This window comes from Sciurus carolinensis, chromosome 11 (genome assembly GCF_902686445.1).
Source record: "Sciurus carolinensis chromosome 11, mSciCar1.2, whole genome shotgun sequence".
NCBI classification, from domain to species: domain Eukaryota; kingdom Metazoa; phylum Chordata; class Mammalia; order Rodentia; family Sciuridae; genus Sciurus; species Sciurus carolinensis.
In genome coordinates, this window is record NC_062223.1 from 31,888,828 (window position 1) to 31,912,759 (window position 23,932).

General features: G+C 40.0%; 2 protein-coding genes across 9 annotated transcripts in view; both read left to right on the forward strand.

The window, feature by feature from the left end:
* The window catches only part of Fnbp4 (formin binding protein 4), a 36,697-nt gene extending 26,073 nt beyond the window's left edge, over positions 1-10,624 (forward strand). For both annotated transcript variants that reach the window (XM_047516856.1, XM_047516855.1), the window contains exons 13-17: positions 2,484-2,797; positions 2,921-3,065; positions 3,594-3,943; positions 9,166-9,323; positions 9,589-10,624. In XM_047516856.1, coding sequence (XP_047372812.1) covers positions 2,484-2,797; positions 2,921-3,065; positions 3,594-3,943; positions 9,166-9,323; positions 9,589-9,679 — 1,058 coding nt within the window. In that variant the 3' untranslated portion in view covers positions 9,680-10,624. The remainder of the gene's footprint in view (positions 1-2,483; positions 2,798-2,920; positions 3,066-3,593; positions 3,944-9,165; positions 9,324-9,588) is intronic.
* Positions 10,625-17,039: 6,415 nt separating this feature from the next.
* Positions 17,040-23,932, forward strand: part of Agbl2 (AGBL carboxypeptidase 2) — a 61,708-nt gene continuing 54,815 nt past the window's right edge. For 3 of the 7 annotated variants that reach the window (XM_047517204.1, XM_047517209.1, XM_047517210.1), the window contains exons 1-4: positions 17,041-17,292; positions 17,790-17,924; positions 18,188-18,251; positions 19,400-19,534. In XM_047517204.1, the coding sequence (XP_047373160.1) occupies positions 17,889-17,924; positions 18,188-18,251; positions 19,400-19,534 (235 nt within the window). In that variant the 5' untranslated portion in view covers positions 17,041-17,292; positions 17,790-17,888. The other 4 variants (XM_047517208.1, XM_047517207.1, XM_047517205.1 and 1 more) reach the window with 3 other exon arrangements.

A 23,932-nucleotide genomic window follows, 5' to 3' on the forward strand; every position in this document is an offset into this window, starting at 1 on the left:
TGTCACCATCTTAAACATACCAGTGTCATCGAATCTGACATACTTACTTTTCCACTCTTTGTCATAGCTAGTTTAGTACAAGAATGTTTAATTCTTAATTACTAATTAAGTCACTAATCCTCCAGGTTTATTGCCTTAGTTCTGATGTAATCTTGATATCCTGTTTTATAATGTAGACTTCCTGGCCATACCCAGATTTCATTTGTCTGAAAGTTAGTATATAAATTAGTATTACCTAATTCCAAGTACAAAAATTTAATGAGTCATTTGAATTCCTTTAGCTAGAAAACTATTCATGTGTTCTGATAAATTTTTTTTTTCTGTTAGTCATGTCTCAAAATAATTAGGGTAACAGTGTGGATCATCATCTTAGAGTATTTCCACACTGCATCATCTGCTGTTTCTATTAAAAGTAAATTTGCTCTAAAAGCCAAATGGCTTTTTGCCACCTGGATTTTACCTTGTCAAGTGCCAAAGCAGTATATTTCCAATATGTGATTTAAATGATATTCTTCATAACAGAGCCTTTAGTCAGTCTACTACTTTTGACCATGAAATTTGACAAGAGACTGCATCTGGATATCTACTCCATGAGAAGTGAGCATATTTGATAGAGATTTCTAAGGCTCTTGGACTCCTGATATTTCATCAGGGAATCTTGGTGAAACAGAAAACACTAGATTAGGAGTCAGACCTGAGTTCTGTCTCTGGTCTGGCCACTAACAGCCATGTGATCTTGGGCAAGTCAGTTTCTGCCTGGGTTTCATTACCTTTTAAAAATGAGGAAGTTGAACTTAGATGATTTTTCATGTTTCTTCTACTCCTAAATTCTATGGTTTTTAGGGAGAAAATCCCCTCAACATTCCTGGGATATATATCTAATAGTCCCATATATTGTGAAACTTTCCTATTGACGATAAAGAGGGATGGGGAAGGCTACAAGTAAGTATATCCTACTATTTTCTCTAATCTCTAAAAGCTTTTCCCAACAGAAACCACAGCATTCAACAGTGGCTTTGCAAAATTGAGAAAAAGCTGATCCTGCTGCAGCTTTTCAGTTGTTGTTTGTGGGTGTTTTTGTCTGGTTTGGATTTTTTTTTTTTTTTTTTTTTTTTTTGTACAGAGGATTGAATCTAGGGGTACTTTTGCCATTAAGTTGCCCATGCTGGCCTGGAACTTGTGATCTTTCTGCCTCAGCCTTCTGAGTGGCTGGGATTACAGGTGTGTGCTACCATACCCACTTCAGTTAGTTTAACTCAAACTTCAGCAACAGAAATTTCATATCCTCTGCATCTTCCAATACTTTTTTCAGAAATCTGAATTACCATTTATTTTGAAGATGTGTTCTCCTGAATTTCCCCTTAAATCATCACAAAACTAAAAATTACCTCACTTCTGTTGCTGTGGTTTAACAAATGAATTTAATTTACACAGAGATAGGAAGGAATGAGAGTCAACAGTAACACCTTAAAAAAATTTTTTGAAACTAGTAAATCAAGCCTGGCGCAGTGACACACACCTGTAATCCCAGCAACTCGGAAGGCTGAAGCAGGAGAATCCCAAGTTCAAGGCCAACCTCAGCAATTTAGCAAGTCCCTGAGCAACTTGGTGAGACCCTCTCTCAAAGTTGAAAATAAAAAAAAAATCTGGATGTGTAGCTAAGTGATAAAGTGCCCCTGGGTTCAATCCCAGTACCAGAAAGGGGGAAAAAATGTAAATTAAAGTGGGTAGAATTTTTGTGAGTGTTTTAAATGGATACTTCTCTGTCACCCCAGCTTCCTTACCCAACTCAAAGCAAAACATAGAGTCAATATTACATATGTACATTTTTCACTTATCTTTTCACTTTTGAGACTAAAAAAAACCTCGAGCATTGTCTTACATATGTTGAAACATTGTTTTGAAATAAAAAATATTTCAGCCAGGCAGGTGGTGCATGCGTGTAATCCCAGGGATTTTGGAGGCTAAGGCAGGAAGATCACAAGTTCAAGACCAGCCTCAGCAATTTAGCAAGGCCCTAAGGAACTTGGCAAGATCCTATCTCAAAAAGTAGTTTTAAAAAAGGGCTGGGGATGTGGCTTAGTGGTAACATCCCTGGGTTCAATCCCTGGTACCAAAACAAAAAACAAACTACAGACTGAGATGCCCAATTTCTCATTGAGTAAATGATGCTGTTCATTTACTTATTCATAAATCTGAACCCAGAGAATAATATAACACAGCTGGGGACAGTGCTGTGAGGACCATAAATTAACTTTCCCATGGAAGTTATTTTGAACTGAATTGTTAACTGTTTCAGTGATACCAATATACCATCGGTGTATAGAGGGGTCTGATTTCTGTTATGAAATGGGAAGCCAGTCCCTGAAACACAGTATAGGTTGATATTGATGTTTTTCTCAAATCAGTTGAACATTACTATGCATATTACCGATGCAAATTTTGTCTTGCTTTTTTTCTCTGACTCCTGTCTGTTTTCATAGGTTCTCTTTGTAAAGAATCCTTTTCTGGTCAAGTTTCTTCATCATCACTGATGCCACTTACTCCATTCTGGACTCTCCTTCAGTCAAATGTGCCTGTGCTTCAACCTCCGTTACCCTTGGAAATGCCACCACCCCCACCCCCACCCCCAGATTCTCCTCCTCCTCCTCCTCCACCACCACCTCCTCCTGTAGAAGATGGTGAGATCCAGGAGGTAGAAATGGAAGATGAGGGAAGTGAGGAGCCTCCTGCACCAGGAACAGAGGAGGATACGCCTTTGAAGCCTTCGGCACAACCGGCAGTTGTAACTAACCAGGTAAGTAATGTCCTTAGCATTCTGGCTATTCGTGAGGACTAGAACATGATTGGCACCATTTTATTTTAGAAGAGTATGTTTAACCATGGCCATCAACCACTGACCAGAATATTTATGTTTCAGAGTTCAGTTGATTCTACCGTCTCTAGTTCTCCTTCCACTAAAGCAATAAAGAGAAAAGCTACAGAAATTAGTACTGCAGTGGTTCAGAGATCAGCTACTATTGGTAGTTCTCCAGTCCTCTACAGCCAGTCAGCTGTAGCTACAGGTAAGCATCATGATTATTAAAGTGTTTTTCTCAGTGTAGTGTTTTTTTGTTTCTAGTATCAGATGCCTTAACTCGAAGGAATAGTAAAGACTTTTGATTGCAAAGACGACTTATATGCATTTCTTCCATTTACTAAAAGCCATCATTAAAATGGTTTGGTGTATCCTTCCAGATTGTTTTTTGTGCATTTGCATACATCAGTGATTTATGTGTTTAATTTCAAGATATTCAGAAATTATTTTGCTACCAGCAAATATGACTGGTGTTTTGAGGGAAAGATGTATCAAAATCATTTTGTGAGTGATCTAACCCCCAATTCTCTTTTTTTGGCTTCTGGTCTTAGGACAATATCTTTTTTTATTTATTTATTTTTTAAAGATGTTGATAGACCTTTATTTTATTCATTTATTTATATGTGGTCCTGAGAATCAAACCCAGTGCATCACACATGCTAGGTAAGCACTCTACTGCTGCTCCACAATCCCAGCCATGATGTCCTTTTTATAGTATTTTGTTTTCTGTTGTTAGGTCACCAGACAACAGGGATTGGACACCAGGCTACTGGGATTGGACACCAGGCAATATCGGTTAGCCATCCAGCAGCAGGAATGGGTCATCAGGCCAGAGGAATGAGCCTCCAGTCAAATTACCTTGGACTTGCAGCTGCATCTACAATTATGAGTTATGCTGAATGTTCTGTCCCTATTGGAGTGACTTCTGCTTCATTACAGCCAGCTCAGGCCCGAGGTGCTGTGCCAGCCACTGCCATTATAGAACCACCACCACCTCCACCTCCTCCTCCTCCTCCAACTCCACCTCCACCACCAGCTCCCAAAATGCCACCACCAGAGAAGACAAAAAAGGGAAAGAAAGAAAAGGTGAATACCATAAAGTTTCTTTTTTTATTTCAAAAAACTTTTATTGAGATGATGTTCATGTAACAAATATTAACCATTTTAATAGTGCTTTAGCATTTAATACATGCACAATGTTTTGCAACCACCATCTCTATTTCAAAATATTTTCATTTACCCAAAAGAATAACTTGTCTCTACCCATTAAGTAGTTTCTCCCCTTTATTCTCTTCTGCATCCCCTGGGAAGCACCAATCTGCTTTCTGCCTCTGGATTGACCTATTCTGAATAGTTCATGTAAATAGAGCCATACAATTTGTGACTTTGTGTCTGACTTCCTTCACTTAGCATAATGTGTTCATGGTTCATGTACATGGCATGTGTCAGTGCTTCATTTCCTTCTTTAAGGCTAAATAATAATTCCATTATGCATATGTACCACAATGTACCCATTTATTAATGGACATTTGGATTGTTTCTATCTTTTGAATAATAATGTCCAGCCTAGTAGGTATGAAGTGGTATTTCATTGTAGTTTGATTTCCATTTCTCTAGTGACTACTGATATTGAGCATTTTTTCAGGTTATTATTGACCATTTATTTATCTTCTTTGAAGAAATTACTTTCTGGACCATTTGTCCTTTTATTTTTTTTGGTACTAGAGACTGAACACAAGAGTGCCCTACCACTGAGCTACATCCCCAGCCCTTTTTTATTTTTTATATTGAGACAGGTTCTCATTACGTACTTAGAACTTAAGATCCTTCTGCCCCATTCTCCCCAGTGCCTGGGATTATGGGTATGTGCCACAACACCTGGCTTAATGGTATCTTTTAAAGAGCAAAGTATTTTTTAAAATATTTTTTAGTTGTAGATAGACACAACATCTTTATTTCATTTTTATGTGGTGCTAAGGATTGAACCCAGTGCCTCACACATGCTAGGTGAGCGTTCTACCACTGAGTCACAACCCCAGTCCAAAGAGCAAATTCTTAAAGTTTAATTTGTTTAGTTTACTCAGTTTCTTTGGTGAAGAATTATGTCTTTGTTGTCACGTGTAGAATCCATTGCTAAATATAAGGTCACAAAGATTTTTTTCCTGTTTTCTTTTAAGCGTTCTATAACCAGGTATTGTGGTGCTTGCCTATAACCCCAGGTATTTGGGAAGCTGAAGTAGGAGGACTACAAGTTCATAGCCAGCCTGGGTAATTTAGTAATGAGATCCTATTTCAAAAGAAAATTTTAAAAGGTTAAAATAAGAGTTTTATAGTTTTAGAGTTTATAATTAGGCTGTAGGTTTTGGGAGTTTTCACTTGTTTCTTTGTTTTGTTTTTAATAAGATACGAAGTAAAAATATCCAGCTCCATTCTTTTGCATGTGTATAACCAGTTGTTTAGCACAAGTTGCCAAAAAGACTGTTCCTTCCTCCATTGAATATTTTGGCCCTGTTGTTGGAAGTCAGCTGACCATAAAAGTATGGGTTTATTTCTGAACTTCGTTCTATTTCACTGACCCACAGGTCTACCCTTGTGCTAGAATTATACTATTTTGATTACTGTAGCTTATAGCTTTGTAGTATGTTTTAAAATTGAAAAGTGTGTGTCAATATTGGCTATTTGAGACACCTTACTATTTCATATAGTTTGAGAATCTTTTCCATTTCTGCATTAAAAAAGCCATAAGAGGGGCTGGGTTGTAGCTCAGTGATGGAGAACTTGCCTGGCATGTTTGAGACACTGGGTTTAATCTTCAGCACCACATAAAAATAAATAAAATAAAGGTATTGTGTCCATCTACAACTAAAAAAATTTTTTTATTAAATAAATCCTTTAAAAAAAAAAGCCATTGGAATTTTTAATGCCATTGGAATTTTGGTAGGGATTGCCTATATTTGGTGTCTTGCTTGTAAACTTCCTGACATGTTAACATAGGATTCCTTTTTATGTATTTAGATCTTCTCATTTCTTTCAGCAGTGTTTTGTAGTTTTCAGAGTACAGTCTTTTTTGCTTTCTTGATTTAATTTATTCCTAGTATTTTATTCTTTAGATGGTATCATCACTAGAATTGGATTTCAGATTACTTATTGCTAGTATGTAGACACAGAAGTGATTTTTGTGTATTGCCCTTTGCCAAATTAGTTAGTTCTTGTGTTTGTGTGTGTGTGAATTCTTTGGGATTTTCTACTATTGGATAATGTCACCATTCAGTAGAGACAGTTTTAACCTCAGACATCTGACAGTTTGTAGTCCCCCTCCCGTTTTCACAGTACCCATCACTACCTTTCTTGGCCTCCATCTGAGGTCCAATGCAGGCGGTACGAAGAGCAGTCCCTCAGGCAGCCACAGACAGGCTCGAAGGTTGCAAGCACATCCATTCTTTTCCTTTATTCATAAGGGAGGGAACTGGGAGTTTGTCCACTTCCTCCCATCTGCACTGGGAGGGGAGTAGGACTGAGGCAAGAAAATATCTCTTTAAAAGTTTCCCTACCATTTTGTGTGACATTTTCTTCAGCGTTCAGTGGCTGCTGCAGGTCTTTGACTGGTTTCCAGAACTCCCACAATGCTATTTTAGTCATTCATTAGATGTTTTTATGTACATGGGTCCAGAAAATATCTGGAAGTAAATGTTATAAGAATCAAGAGTGACAATTATGATAGTCTTGTGAACAGACAGCTGTCTAATCTGCTGTGCTAATCTATAGCATACACTGCTCCTGAGCCAACATATCATTTACCACTTTCCATGCCTTTACTTTGTTCACCAGTTCCACTACTATTCATTCTTTACACAGTCAAATGTTAGGAATCACTTCTTTATGAAGCCTTCTGAGGACTCCCCCAGTCCTCCAAGAGAGGTAACTACTTTTTCCTCCATTCATTCAACAAGTAATTTTTTAACCAGTCTTGTTTTTACTGTCTTAAAATTTTGTGTAATTCTAGGTTGTTAAGACAGTACTTCAGTTTCATATACCTGATATATAAAAATAAATGGTGACCTATCTCTTTGTTGTGACAGGCCATTTTTTAAGAACATAAACTATATTCTTAATGACTCTGATACTGAAGAATATTTGGGACCAATAGTTTCAGTCTTTTTTCCTGAAGAGTTTTGTGGACAAATTAATAGGAAATTAATTTGAAGGGCAGACACTGTCACACATGCCAGTAATCCCAGCTACTTGGAATGCTGAGGCAGGAGGAGGATTGCAAGTTTGAGGCCAATCTGGGCAACTTAAGACCTTTCTCAAAATAAAGAAGACTGGAAATGTAGCTCAGTTGTAGAGCACTTGCCTAGCATGTGTGAGACCCTAGGTTCAATCTCTAATATCACAAAAGAAAAACTAAGCTACCACAAAGGAGTTCTGACCATTTACTTTTTGTTTTCCTGTCTGTCATGTTCCCCCTATTTAAAGTGTACTCAAACAGCCAATACAACTCTTTGGACCCAAGGTTTCAAATGTGATAGGTCCTACATAACTTCAGATATATTAGAAATTCATTGAACACTATAGAAATCAAAGTGAAACAGCAGGATCATACTTACATCTGTGGTTTTTTAATTAGGTTTGCAGAGATTGAGAAGTTTTATCCCCATGAGTTCCCTGGGCTCATTATTAATCCATCTTATTTTTATTTGGTTGACTTCATGCTTTCCCAGAATGGACTATGTTAGAGCTTGTTGGAAGGTTGTTTGCAGGCGGATTGTGCCACAGGTGAAGTGACAGAATAGAATGTGAGAATGTGTGTGAAGGGAGCTAAAGTTTGAGCACAATAGATGTGCACTCCTTTTCCCAGAAAGTAGGAACTGTCAGTGACAGTCAAAATAGGGTATGGAGCAGGAAATCACATAGTATTAAATAAACTGAAAATATTAAGCTTATTCTCTCAGATTTATGGAGACTTTATTCAAGAAATCAATTTATCTCAAGTACAGCCACGAATATCAGTTCTCCTCAGTGTAATACTTCATCACACCTGCCACTTGAGCTCTTTGGCATTAGCATAACCTGTTAGATTCAGTTAAAAACAGTTAAAAATGGGTCTTATGAATGTCTAATGTCATAGCCCTCTAATTTCACAAAATTAAACACAGAGTTTAAAAAATATGTGTTCAGTGTACACTGTTTGTCAAGAACTGTCCTTGGGGCTTGGAATTCAGCAATGAAACAAAAATATGCCTTTGTTGCATTTCCTTTGTCGGGTGTTTGGATGGGCTGAGAAAACAGATAAGCAAAAAATAAATACATGGGAGGTGTTTAAAATGAAATCAGCAAAGAAGAATAAGCAGTGTAAGAGGACAGACAAGGTCTTTGGGAGGTGGTGCTATCTCTCAAAAGGCAGTTAGATAAGGCTTTTGTGCCAGGGTGGCAATGATCATAAGCCTGCATGTGAGGAAAGAGCAGGCCAACCGTCAGGAATATAGCCCATTGATAAAGCACTGGTCTAGCATGCGTGAGGCCTTGGGTTCAATTCACAGTACTGCAAAATAATAATGAAAGAAGAGGCCATTTTGGATACATATTTCTACTTTGCAAAATGTTTTATTGTGAAAATTTTTAGAAAGTAAAAGTAAGCCAGAAGAAGAAATATAATACCATATCTTGGAAGGAATTTATCATTAATACTTTGATCTCATAGCTTCCCCCCAACCCCAAGCTGGAGGCCCCACCCAGGGCCTTGCATACACTAAGCAAGAGGTAAGTGCTGTACCATTGAGCTGTGTTCCTATTGTATAGAATTCAAAACTGTTGCTCTTGTCTCCTCAGAGTTACAGTGTTCATATCAAGTGATAAACTGAAAAGTAAAGACCCAGCTTTTTTTTCTGAAAAGAGCAGCAAAATCAGTCGATACCTATTAAATATGAATAAAAGAACTTGGGGTGTAGCTCAGTTCTTTACCACTGAACTACTTTCCCAGCCTTTTTATCTTTTGAGACAAGTTCTTGCAAAGTTGCCTTAAGGCCTTAGCCTCCCAAGTTTCTGGGATTGCAGGTGTGCATCAGCACACCTGACGGTTGAGTGAGGCCCTGGGTTCTGTCCCCACCTCAAGGCAGTAGCAGGGGTGGGGACAGGATATAGAATAGGAAGGGTACAGGGAATATTTCTGCCATGCTTCATTCAATATATCATACTTAGGAAGTTCACTTATTCCTTAGAATCAGGGAAAGATCTTGATCTTTTTTGTAGAGGACCCATTTCCTTATTTTATGTATCATATTCCTTCTGATCTTTAACATTTATTACAGGCAAAGAAAAGTAAAACCAAAATGCCATCTTTGGTAAAGAAGTGGCAGAGTATCCAGCGTGAATTAGATGAGGAAGAGAACTCAAGTTCCAGTGAAGAGGACCGGGAATCGACTGCGCAGAAGCGAATTGAAGAGTGGAAACAGCAGCAGCTAGTCAGGTAAAAAAAAAAAAAGGAAAGAAAGAAACAAATGTCAGTTGGGGGCACATGGGTTATAGGGGTAATGGTGGTGGTTTTGTCTTGGAACAATAATATTCTTGAAAACACAGACCTCAAAGGAGGAGAATATAGTATTTGGCTAAGAAACTTAAAACATTTCATGATGTTCAGGTTTTCATTTTAAGTTAGAGGTTTTTGTTTGCTAGGAAATAACAGTTTTGTTCTTTTCATTTCAAGTCAAGTAATGTGTGTGTTGTTTTCACAGTGGCATGGCAGAGAGAAATGCTAATTTTGAAGCCCTTCCTGAGGATTGGCGAGCAAGACTGAAGAGAAGGAAAATGACTCCAAACACATAGTCGAAAAAGTTTTTTAATTGTTTTGTGTTCAGTTCAGAGTCTTAGCCAGTTTTACCGTTGTCAAATAAACTATAAATGTAATGGGGGTGAGCATATGCATTTCCTGGGCAAGAGCATACATGTTCAAAGTTGTCCATTTGTGAAATGTAATTTTTCTGTTTTGCTGAAGCACCGGTGAGGCAGTTGGAATTGCTTTGACCTGACTACCTTTATTCTCACATTGGCAGATTTAGCATGTTAGGCATCAGTTGGTCAATCTTAAAAGACCATGTGGCTCACGAGTATGGCTCCTGTAGAGGGCTCGTTGACAAAAAAAGTGAAGGATTTCCCTGCCTAATAGAGGCTCCTTTCATTCCTAGTGTGGCACATTCTCTGATTTCTACTCCAGAACAAGTGCAATTAAGAAGGCAGCTCTGTATTCTACCTTGTTTGACTGCGATCATCAGGAGCTCTTTCTGACCTCTTCCTCAGGCTGCCACCCCTGAATTGTTGAGATCTGTTGAGTGTTATACCTTGTGCTGGTGGCCACACTCTTGATAGAGTAGCCCTTTCTCACAAATCCTAGAATTGATAGTCATTTTACATGCTAGGTGGCATATTTAAATTTTAATACAGTAGCAGCAGGTGTTCATATCCTTGATTTTTCAGAAATTTCCCCCAAAGTACGTGGCAGTAAGTTTCACAAAGCCACTTTGTGTTAATGTGTCTCCATGGTCTTACTGTGTTTCAAAATCCACCTCCCTTCTATGTGTGAATGTATTCTCCATAAAATTCCAGTATTTAAAAAGCAGTTTACTGTTCTGTATTTTCTATTGTGTCACAATCAGGTAAAGTCACTTTAAACTGAAGAAAAGGCAAATTGTGTTTTAAAGCTGTTTGTATTTCTCCAGTTTCTGACCTTGTAAATTTGTATATATGCACTAATAAAGCTCTTTTTATACTTGTGATTGGTTATCCCTTTGCTCTTCTAAACCTGTCATTCCATGATTATGTAATCAGAGCTTAATTTTACATCAGTTCTTAATTATTTTTTCCCAGTAAAATATGGTGCGAGGCATGTAAAAACATTGAACAACTTTCAGGAAAAAGAGCAGCAAGATCTTGAGATGATGGGGGACAGGGTTAGAAAAAGGCCTCTAGCACCAAATGGTGCTGTGAGACCTCAGTTTTAAGTCCTGGAAATAATGTAATGTGGTTGAAATTTTGACCAAAAATGAAAAAGGTGCTTTATAGCTTTTTTACATTAAGTAATACATAGCTGATTACAAAAGTATATAATAAATACATATGGTTATATTCCTATAAAGTTAACCAAAGAACAATAGCTTGAAGTTTATTCCAGTGTATTGCTATGCATATAACTAAAGATTTTACCCAGTTGTGTGATAGTGTGCTGGATTAATTTACCATTATGCTAATGTTGGGGTGCAAATTTTGTACATAAACTTGTTTTATTTGCATAGAGTAAATTTCTGCAAATAAAGGCTATCAACTAGCTGTCAAAGCTTTTGTCTTAACTGCTTAACAGTTTTTCAAACTTGGAGGAATTACAGATCATCAGTGGCTCCCTCACATCCTACACATTGCAGCATTTAAAATGTGAAGTTTGCTAGTTGGGTGTGGTTTGGGTTTGCTAACTTTCTTAGTTTTTCAACATAGAATATAATTTTTCCATTCTGCCTAGAGGGTGGGAAGAATATAAAATGAAAAGACGGGACGTAGGCCTCCGTCTGCCCCCTAGAGCAGTGAATAAGTTACCTAAAACTGCCAGCAAAGCATGGAAATATATTGAAGACTTCTGGTACTGTACTTGTGAATCTAATTTCCATTCCCAGATTGGGACTGTGTAGTGCAACTGTTCAATCCCAGGCGTCCTGAAGAAGCTGTGTGGATCCTTAGGGAGAGCTGACAAGCCTTTATTCTGTGGGTGAGCAATCTGTACAGCAGAAAGTTCTATTCAGTGTATGTACAGAATTGCAACAAAGCCAGCAGAGGGCTACACATGATATGCAGTTATATAAGAGTGTACAAGCACTCTTCCTGACTTTCATAAGGCATCTTATTCACTGCTTCTTAGATATCCAGGTGAGGGAGTCCCCTGCCATATAGTCTATACAACAGGTATCTTCTGTGAAGATCCCTTGGTGAGGAAGGCAGAGCCCTGCTCCCATAACCCACAACAGCAAGTTACTAATAATTTGTTTCCTGAAAGATAAAACCCATCTCCATGGGGCTGCCATGGTAGCCCACCATTCTTGAAGGAGATCCACTGTTAAATGTTCAATTTGCTGAGTTTCAAGGGCTAGGGTTTGCCGTGCCTGGCCTACATTACGACACTCATCTTGTATATATAGCCAGCATTCACTGCCTACAAGGGGACATACTCCACCTTGGGAAACTTTCAAGGGCCATCTGATTTTACGACACTACTTTCCTCATTTTGTACACTTAAGAGGGAAGGGACTCAAGGATAGCATTGAGGGCTCTGGCTGTATGCAGTGCCAGTACTGTAATATCTCATTAACAATGGTGGCCCTGTATGGTGAAAACAAGGCTACTCCACCATGGAGTATATGATGCCATTTCGTGAAAGTGTCCCAACTGAATAGCCAAATAAGGTCTTGAACTTTTGCTGGGAGGGATGGCTTCCCCAAGTGCATTGGCCAGTCCATTTGGTAGGTAAATATGACCATCCCATATACCCATAAATATCCTGGGACAAATTAGGCACAACTATCATTTTGTGTTAGAACCACTAACTATTATAGTGCGTAAGACTTCCAGAGTCCACCCCACAGATACCTTTGCCCCTGGTTTTCTACAGCTTCAGTAGAGAGCCATCCAGTCATCCAATATTGAATGAAGGATTGTGAGAGATTGACCCACTGTTGTACACCTTCAAAAATATGGTTCTTGGGGCTGCAGTTGTAGCTCAGTGTTAGAGCGCTTGCCTAGCATGTGTGAGGCACTGGGTATGATCCTCTGCACCACATAAATAAATAAAGGTATTGTGTCCATCTAAAACCAAAAAAAATTTTTTTAAATATGACTCTTTGTATGATTCCACTGAGGGTCAGTCATGTTCCCTGTTTGCAACCAAGTATAGTTAGAGGTTGATGCTGGATTAATTTGTCATGACAGGTCACATACAACATTTAGCAGCATTTCAGTGCATACCCAGCATGCAGACTGGCAACAGTAGCACATGTGTATGCCCAGTCAGTCAGCATATTGGCCCATACACACCTAAGGGCGAAAAGGCAAGGCAGTTACAGGTAATTAACAAAGGCAACTCTGTCCCTCCCACAAAATACAGGCCAATTTTGAGTCCATGGACAATATTGTTGCAGGCAGCCGTGGCTGACCTGGCTGGCAATACCTCACCTTCAGAAGTGCTTCCATGCGCTTCTCAGATTCAATTTGTATTAGTAAAGAGGAATTCATAATTGACCAGAGGACAATTCAAAAGTACTTCTTAATATAACATCTTTGGAAGGAGACATGGGTGGGACATCTGGATTTTAGGTAGGAACTAGTGCTAGCAATTTCAGTACAGTATCTCTAAATCTGCAAGAGAATCAATGATTAACAAAATATCAACATAGTGAAATTGACATACAGTGGATGATTTTGGCTGCTGGGCCAAGTCAGAGGCTACTACACTATGATAGAGCTGGGTTATGCAAATAATCCTGAGGCAGCATGGTAAATACTCACTGTTGCTCATCCCAGAGGAAAGCAAACTGGTCTTGGCTATCAGCAGCAAAATCTATGGAAAAGAAGGCATTAACTAAATCAGCTACAAAATGATATGTTGCTAAGTCATTAGTCAATCCATTTATCAAGTCAGCTACCAAAGAGACAGCAGCATGTGCTGGGGGAATCATTATATTGAACTAATGATAGACTATAGTCATTTTTTAGGATCCATCTGTTTTCTTCACTGGTCATGCTAGGGAGCTGAAGGGTTGATGGACAAGTTACATTATGTCCACCCTTTCCAGCTCTTCATCATATGTGGTTATCTCTTCATGACCTCCAGGCAGTTTATGTTGTTTGAAATTGGTGATGCATTGTGGCGGCGGCAGCACCATTGTCTTTATGGTACAGATACACAGGTGAAACTCTCCTGCCATTATCTGCAACCATAAGCCTCAGAGGATGTCCATACCTAAAATGTACTCATGGATTGGAGATATATAGACTGGATGTTCATGTGGGGCAAACAATCAATGACCAAAGAGAGTTCCATGGCTTGCTCTTTGCATCTATTCTATAAAAAAAATCAACCCCTGGAACTTATCCAGGTTACTGTACAGCAGAGTACATTTGACCCCAGTATCTACCAGAGCTAATACCTGTTGTACATTAGTGAGGAACCAGTGAATAGCCAGTTCTAGATGGGGCCAATGGGTATGTTACCATCTTCCCTATTCAAACTTGAAGAAGGTACAGTCCAAAATACCTTGGGAAACGAGATAATCCTCTAGATGTAGGGGACATGCCTCTCCATGTGAACTTTTAATGTCTACCTTTGATTTTGCTTCTGTACATGGAGAAACTGCTGGTCCCTATTCAACTATTTCCATAAATCCAGCAAATAAGTGTTTGGTTTGCCATCTATTTTGTCTCTATTGACCCCTGCTCCCCAACATTCTATCCACATTTGGATTCTTGTTACTTTTTTTTTTTTTTAAATGGGCTCTTGTTACCTTAATGGGTCTCTTTCTCATCATAAGAGGTACTGTTGGGGCAGTCTTAGTGGTTTGGACCCATTTTTGTCCTCCACCTTCCCCAAGGTGACCACCATAGTGGTTACCTCATTAATAGGTGACCCACATAAGGAACTAAGATGGCCATGAGGGTCCCAAAAGATGTTAAAGGGACTTTTGTAATATTAGGTCCCTTGCACCAGTTATAAACTGTTCATCATCTGGCCCATGAGTATTCAGGTTAAACATGGCCAGTCTCATCCCCAACTCTCACAGTACCTGGACCAGGTATGCATATGATTGCCATTTACTCATGGTCTCAGGGACATCCCCCACATTTGTTCATGTGTTGTTCTTGTGTTACAACAACAGTGCAGATAGCAGTTATTACCCAATCTAATAGAGTGATTTCCTTGTTCACCCCTGTGGCATTGACTGTTATGCAACCTCTGCCACAAGGAGGGATGAATAGTTATGGATTCTAATTTCTCCATTTCCAGGGCACTAAACATAATGCCATCCACTCCTAAATTCTAGAGGCATTGATAAACAATGGCCAGGGATTCTCCTGACCTCTATCTAAATACCAGCTCTGCTTCAGTAAATGGTCAGTACATGGTGAACTCGGTTACCTGGGCTGGCCCTTCTCACTGTTCACCTGGAGCCACATGCTGCTGTTGTTTTATTTTCTGCATTATAATTGGTTGGGTTTGCAGATGACCCCCCTCTTCTTCCTCCTCCGACTCCACAAGACTATGGGGAGGCTGAGGGTTATTTCTCCAAGGTATGGAGGTTCTCTTCTAATGATCGTATTCTAACTTCCAGGGTTTCTTTTTCATTTTGTAATTCTTGCATCTCCTTGGTAACCTCCCATAGAGCTGTAAGAAGCAACCATCCAATGGCCCCAGCGGCCGCATGCATACTACACTTTTCCAGGCTCTCTCCCACCTGACATAAGACCTTTCCAGTCTCCCACAGGTACCATCAACCTCTGCCCATTCCTGTGGAGGGGCCCAGGTAGCCAGAATGTTGTAGGATACTCAGAGACACAAGACACCAGGTCTATCTGCAGGAAGCAGTGCTGTGTCAGCACTGGCTCAGCAGATGCCCAGTGGGGCATAGCCTTACTTTTGTTAGTTTTCTTTTAAGTACTAGTTCTTTGTCCATATTAGGTAATACACATTCCTGGTTGACCTTTCTATTTCCATACTACATAGTAGAAACAATGTTTCAACCAAGTTGTGGAAGGCTCATATTGAATCTGATAGCTCTATCACAGGATAACAGGGAGCTGAAACTCCAAACCTTGGTTCTTTTGTTCTTGTGTTACAATGAAAGAAAATTTAAATTCAGACACCAAAAGTCATGCAAGAGAACTTTATTATAGGTAAAGGTAAAGTAAAAGCAAAGTAAGGCTTAAGCTAAAAACACTCTTGAGAGAGTGGACCATCTCCAAACAGACCCATAAAGGAGACAATGCTCTCTCCAAATTTATTACTGTCTGATGTTTCCCAGGAGAACTGGGGACCACCTTCTTTACTCTTCAACAGTCAGGTGTTTAATTCCTTCTTCATGTTGGGGGTGGAGTTTTTGACCTTAGTAGGTCCTCTCTGGAACTGTCATGGTGGCCATCCTTTTTTGGGGGGTCTGCATCTACAAGTCAATCCCATGTTAATGTGGGCGCTTGGGTTAAGAGCTGGTCAGAGGTTACTTTAATGCGCCTGTACTTCTAAAGGACTCTTCTTTCCCAGACAATCTAAGGAACTTATAGCTATAATTCCTAGCTTTATATCCACATCAATGGGCCCTGCCAAGTGTTAGTCCCATTAATCCTTGTCTCTTTTAAAGAAAATAGCTTAGATGTTAATGGACCTTTATTTTATTCATTTATTTATATGCAGTGCTAAGAATCAAACCCAGTGCCTCACACATGCTAGGCAAGCACCACCACTGAGCCACAACCCTTGCCCCAACACTTTTTCTCTTGATGTGATTTTCAACTAGCTCCCTTGCTTCCATTTTCTACAAGTTAATTACCACCCTTTGTTTTCTCATTGACTTTGAAAGTTATTTAAAGAAGGCCCTAAAGTAATTTAAAGAACATTTGTGACCTTGCCAGCATTTCACCGCTCATTGCTAGCTACTACTTAGAAGCTCCATGTTACCTTTTCTTTGTTCTGAGAAACTCTCTACCACAAGGAAGCTCAGCAACAGAATACCACATGCTCTACATGCTCATGGCTGGCCATTCCTCCATCCCTTCCTCCCTAAGTGCGGCGGGTTCCATGTCCGGCCACTGCAAATCCTGCCAACTAGGCTAAGTGTAATGCAACCACTTCATCCCAGACAGGTTGGCTGTTGATTTGTGCATGCTGAAGACCAAAGGCTGAGCTATAGAGAGATCTGACGTGCCTTTATGCGATGGGTGTGCAATCCACTGAGAACCAAGTCCTGTTTGGCTTGTATACAGAATTACCACAAATCCAGCAGAGGGCTAAACATGCTACCAGGCGGTTATATAAGGATGCGCATGCGGCCTGGGGATGCAGTGCAGTCGGTAGAGCTACAACACAAGGCCCAGGCACACGGCCCCTGGGTTCAAGCCCCAAAAGAGAATGCGCATGCGCCGTTGTTCCTGCCTTACGTAAAGCGTCTTAACCATTGCTTCCTAGGTATCGGGGTGAGCGAGGCGGATCGATACCACTTTCCTTACAAGCTGTAAAATAGGAAAGAGGGAGAATGAATGACCTCTGGTGTCTGCCCTGCCGGCGGCCCACCTTCCCCGGGCTCCCCAGGGCGCTTTCGGGCGGGGCCTCGCTTCCGGGAACGCCGGCGCTCAGTCCTTCCGGTCGCCAGTGGCGGTTGCTAGGCTACTCGCGCCCGCGCAGAAAGCGGTGGCAGGTGAGCCGGGCTGGGTGGACCGCGGAGCTTCTGTCCTGCGAGCGGTGGGCTTCCGCCTCCCCCGGGCTCCTGCCGCGCCCTTTGTCCTGCTCCCCTCCTCGGCCCTTCAGGAGGCCCGTCCACGCGTCCTCGACCGGGTGGCTCTGAACTCCTGTCCGTTCTCAGGAGCCACTCTCGACCCCTGACCTGACTTTTTCAACCGCTGAGACTCCCGCGTTTCTTTCACTTGCCTGTGGTGTCCTGGTAGTGGTCATCTCCCTTCTCAGGGAGGGCGAAGCATGGGGCCAGCCAGGGTCGCGGTGCCTCCGGAAGAGGAGGCGGGAAGACAGGCTGCCGCCCCTGACTGCTCAGGTGCGCCGCCGGCCTCGGTGTGGGAACCTCGGCCGGCACTTGGTTGAGAGGCTGGATCGATAGGGGTTCCTGAAGTCCCGGCGGGAGCTGGCGACGGGAAGGAGCAGGAAACACAGTTCTTTGACTTTTCCTCTTCTGGTTTTTAGCTTCTCCTGTGTAATCCGCCGCCCTTTTGGAAATTAGGCAGAGGTTGCGGCAGCATGCGATGTCACTGACTGGCTTTCAGCATACCATGCAGAAGTAACATGTTCCCGGCATTGGAAACAGAGCGAAAGCAAGAGGTCGGTACACACCCCGCACCAACCCCTCCCCGCAACACTCCACAGAAATCCAACCCTAGGTCAGAAGGTACGTTCTGGTGGCACCTTTGTCCAGCTGGAGATCTTGATCTTCAAGATAAAATAAGTCGCATGGATTTCACTTGGTTTGTTTACAAAGGCCCTCAAGTACACTGCCCTGTGCAACAAGGCTTCTGCGCTTTACCTTAGGAATTCAGTATCATTTTAAAGTACGTTCCTGACTGAGATGGCTTTTCTTTTCACAGATTATTCCTGATCCCTATGAGGACTTCATGTACCGTCATCTCCAGTACTATGGCTACTTTAAAGGTAATACCAACATCATCTTTCCTGGGTTCAGGAGTTGAATCCTTTCATTAACTGGGAGAGTTGTGCTTGGATAGACTAATAAGTAATTTTTCCAGTCCACTGGTGAAAAGTCCTTCCCCCATTGATCTGCTCAGTGTTACCTCTATCAAGTGAGAGACTTGCTTTACACAAAGGTCTATTCTATTCATTTGTGTGTTTGTCTGCCCTTGCGCCAATATACCCTTAATTACTATATGAGGTTAAAATACTCTTGAGCGACTGGAGTTGTGGCTCATTGGTAGAGCACTTGCCTGGTATGGGTGAGGTCCTGGTTTCAATCTTCAGCACCGCGTATAAATAAATAAATAAATAAATAAATAAAAATAAAGATCCATTGACAACTAAAAAATATTTTTTAAAAATAACTATTGATATCTGGAAGGCATGCCCTCCCACCTTGCCCCCTGTACTTACTTGCACTTCAGAAGAGTCTTGACTGTTCTTTTTCTTTTCTTCTTTTTCTTTTTTCTTTCTTTCTTTCTTTTTTTTTTTTGCTACTGGGAATTGAACCCAGGGCACTACCTCCGAGCCACATCCCCACCCCTTTTTAAATTTTTTGAGACAGGCTTTCACTAAGTTGCCCTTGAACTTGCAATCCTCCTGCCTCAGCCTTCCAAGTCACTGGGATTACAGGTGTACGCTACCATGCCTGGCTTGAATGTTTTATTTTTTAAGTGATTACCTATTTGTTAAACCGAATTTCAAGTTTACCAGATTCAGCACATGCCCTCAGGACAAAATGTCTTCTGGCATCAGTACTTCACTTCCACTTTATTAACCTGCCTTTACTTGGGTTTGGGTCTGTTGGCATCTTTTGCAGTCACTGGATCTTTCTCCCAAGTCCTTTCTCATTCCACTCTACCATACTGCTTCTCAAGTCTCCTTACTCTCATTCCCTCTGTGGTAAAATGGGGATAATTATGCTTAATTTACATAAACTAGAATGTGAAAACTCTTTTAAAAATGGAATAATTTCACTGTAAAGGCCCAAGGAGATAGGCAGCGATAAAAGTAGTGGTGATTTGGGTAGTTGTGTTTTGGTATTGACCATGATATTAGAGGGGATAAGCCAGCCTGCCAACAACTTTAATTAAACCATTTATTCTTAGCTCAGAGAGGCAGTTCACCAAATTCAGCTACACATCAGCATGTTCAGAAGAATAATTCTCGGTATCTACTGAATGTCTCTTTTGGAGAAAGAAATGTTTTGATACCAGATACCCTGCAAAAGGAGAAACTTCTATGTGAGTAGTAATCTGTGTGTGTGTGTGTGTGTGTGTATGTGTGTGTGTGTGAGTGTGTGTGAGTGTGAGATTCCCAGAATGTTTCTGCCTTAACCATTCCTCCAGAAATTTAGGAAAATGTGGCCTCATGTGGGGAGAGGCCAAGGGAGTGGCCTTGGCCCTTTGACCTCACTCAAAAATGTCCTCTAGGTCTACTTTGGATTATAGATTTAAATTAAAGTGCTGTACATTCTGGATTTTCTTAAAATTGTTGAAAATGTATTAAGATTCTTTTATCAAGAGAACATATTGATTTTTCACACGGTTTTGGTGAGTGTGCTTGTAAGGCTTTTTGCATAAGAGTAGAATAAACCAATCCCACGTAGCTTAAATAAAAGCAATTTTTTACAGGGGTATTTTCATCTCAAATCTAATGGCCAGAATTCAGTTGAATTTTTCTCTCAATATATATACAACCAGGGCTGGGGTTGTAGCTCAGTGGTAAAGCACTTGCCCAGCATGTGTGAGGCCCTGGGTTCGATCCTTAGCACTACATAAATATAAATTAATAAAATAAAGGTATTGTGTCCATCTACAACTAAAAAAAAGAAGTGTGTGTGTGTGTGTGTGTGTGTGTTTATATATATAGATATATATAAACACACACACATCTCCAACCAAATGTCAGACCATTTGTTTTCTCTGCAAGCTCCCTTTCAACCATACATATCAGTCCAAGCTGCCATCATTTCTCACTATTGAAGCAGCCTCCAAATTGCTTCCTGGTTTCTTCTCTTATTCTATGCTGCACGCCCCCCCAATCCATTTTCACACAGCAGTGTATTTTTGTTTGTTTTGTTTTGTTTTGTTTTGTTTTTGGACCAGGGACTGAACCCAGAGGCATTTAACCACGGAGCTGCATCCTCAACCCTTTTTATTTTTTATTTTGAGACAGGGTCTCACTAAATTGCTGAAACTGGCTTTGAACTTGCCATCCTCTTGTTTCAGCCTCTTAAGCTACTAGGAGTACAGATGTGTACCACTGTACCTGGCAGTAGTGTTCTTTTTTATATGCAGATATGTTCCTTTTTTACTTAAAATTTTTGAATGATACAGATTTAAAAGGCCATATATTGTGCCAAATGCCTATAAAGCCAGAAACTAAGGAGGCTGAGGCAGGAGGATCACAAGTTTGAGTCCAACCTGGGCATCGTAAGCAAGACCCTGTCTCAAAATAAAATAAAAAGGACTGGGGATGTGGACCAGTGTTAAAGCATCCCTGAGTTCAATCCCTTGGGTTCAATCCCCAGTACCCAGAAGAAGCCATAGAATATAATACTGTTAATTTTTTTTTTTTTTTTTTTTTTGTACCAGGTATTGAACTCAGGGCACTTAACCACTGAGCCACATCCCTAGCCCTTTTTTGTATTTTATTTAGAGACAAGTCTCACTAAGTTGCTTAACTCCTTGCTAAGTTGCTAAGCCTGGCTTTGAACTGGCAATCCTCCTGCCTTAGCTTCCTGAGCTGCTGGGATTACAGGCGTGTGCCATCATGTCTAGCTGATAATTTTTACATCAAAAATGTAAACTTCTTGCAAATCAAAACTATACTGAGATTTCATCTTATACCAGTTAGAGAATGGCAGTCGTCAAGAAAATAAACAATAATAAATGCTGGAGAGGATATGGAGAAAGAGGAATATTTTTATACTGTTGGTGGGATTGTAAATTAACACAACCACTATGGAAATCAATATGGAAGTTCCTCAAAAAGAGTAGCCATGGAACCACATATGACCCAGTTATACCACTGCTTGATACATAACCCAAAGAATTAAAGTCATCATACTGTAGTGATACATGCATACCCATGTTTACAGCAGCACAATTCACAATAGCCAATCTATGGAATGAGCCTATATGTCCATCAACAGATAAATGGATAAAGAAAATATGGTGGAATACGGTATATATACCCAACGAAGTTTTATTCAGCCTTAGAGAAAAATGAAATTATGTCATTTGCAGGAAAATAGATGGAACTTGAAACCACCACATCAACTGAAATAAGCCAAATTCAGGTCAGGGGTTGTATGTTTTCTTTTGTATATGAAAGCTAGAGGGAAAAAAGGAAAAGGAAGATGGGGAATGATCACATGAAAGGCAAAGGAAGATCAGTAGAATAGAGGAAGGGGAACAAGGATCTGGAACAAGGGAGGCCTTGTTGGGTAGGCATACTAAGTTACATCATCACGTTGTGTGCACGTACTGATGTGTAACAATAAATTCCACATTATATTCAAGTGTAATACACCAATTAAAAATTATGGAAGAAGGGCTGAGGCTGTAGCTTAGTGGTAGAGCACTTGCCTAGCATGAGTGAGGCACTGGGTTCGATCCTCAGCACCACATAGAAATAAATAAATAAATAATGAATGTATTGTGTCCTTTTACAGCTAAAAAAATATGGAAGAAAATAATGTGAATTTATGTTTGGAAAAAGTACTACTAATAAAAGTACAGACTGAAAAAAATACTTGCAATGATATGTTAAAAGGTTAATTTCCTTAACATGTAACAACTCACTGGATTTTTTTTATCTCTAAATAAAATATAAGGGGCTGGGGATGTAGTTCAATTGGTAGAGTGCTTGCCTCCCAAGCATAAGGCCCTGGGTTCAATCCCCGGCACCACACACACACACACACACACAGAAATAAATAAATAAATAAATAATAAAAAAGGGTTTGGGGATATGGCTCAGTGGTTGAGTACCCCTGAGTTTAATCTCTGGTACCAAAAAAACAAAAACAAGAAAACCTTATAACATATCTTGCAAATCAATAAATAAGAGATGACTAAGTGAGCATGTGGAGAGCTCAGCCACCAGGTACAATGGTACAGTTAGGTAAGAGGAATAAATTCTGGTGTTCTGCACAGCAGGGGGGCTATAGTGAACAATAATGTGTAAGTCAATAAGCTTATGAAAAGATACTCTACTTCACTTCTAATTAAAGATTGCTTTTCAGCCAGGTGTGGTGGTGCATGCCTGCAGTCCCAGTGACTCAGGAGGCTGAGACAGGAGGATTGTAAATTCAAAGCCAGCCTCAGCAACTTAGTGGGGTCTTAAGCAACTTAGCAAGACCCTGTCTCAAAATAAAAAGTGCTGGGGATGTAGCTTAGTGGCTGAGTGCCCCTGGGTTAAATCTTCACTACCAAAATGTTTTAGGAAGGCAATTTGGCAGTAACTGAGAAAATTAAAGTAGTTCTCAACCCTTGATGTAGCAGTTCCATTTTCAGATATGTGTTTATGTTTCTTCACAACAGTGCCAGGAAGCCTCTTCCACTGTGTCCACGAGCTCCTGGCAGGGAGGAGAAAAGCAAGGATTGAGCAAGGGAGACTAGTTGGGGTGAGATGAATCAGAAGTCAGCAGTGACCCCCTCTTTCAGCACGCTGACAAAGTTCCATTAGTCAAAAAAAAAAAAAAAAAGTTGCCAGTCTTTACAAATAAAAAACAAAAAAATGCAAAATTCACAACATTATGAATTTTAGTATAATTGGTAATCTGACTTTTTTTCTGTTTTGGTCATGGAAGAAAGAAAGATATTTTCTTTGTTTATAGCAAAGCACTTATGTTTCTTTGTTGTTTTTAACCAGAAAAGTACAAAGAAAATAATAATGGTTTATAATCTGCTTGGTGTTTTTTTTAATTTAATTTAATTTAATTTTTTTATTAAAATATTTTTTTTACAGACATTTTGATTCATTGTACACAAATGGGGTATAGCTTTTCATTTCTATTGTTGTATACAATGTATATTCACGCCATTCATTTAATCATACGTATATACAGGGCAATGTTGTGTGTTTCATTCTACTCTTTTTCCATTCCCACCCCTGTTTTTTTAAAAGATGTGTAAGTTTAGAAAATTCAAACGATAGGAAACACACACACATACACACACACACACAAAAAAAAAAAAAAAAAAAAAAAAAAAACAAGACTAGGGTTGTAGTTTTAGTGGTAGAACACTGGCCTGGCATTTGCAAGGCCACAAAAAAGAAAAAGATAAGGAAAAAAAGAAAAAACACAAATGAAAACTAAAAGCCCTCCCTCTCCCACCTTTAATATGGTTACTATTTTTATAGTTCTTTTAAGTGGAAAAGTGGGGGAGGGCTATATCTGTACCTATATATTTTTTCACTGTTTTTTTTTTCTGTTTTTGGAGGGGGGCGGTACTGGGGATCAAACCCAAAGGCACTTTACCACTGAACCATATCCCCAGCCCTTTTATTTTGTATTTCGAGACATGGTCTCACTGAGTTGCTGAGGTGGGCCTTGAATATGGGATTCTCCTGCCTCAGACTCCCCAGTCACTGGGATTACAGGCATATTCCACTGTTTCCAACTTCATTTT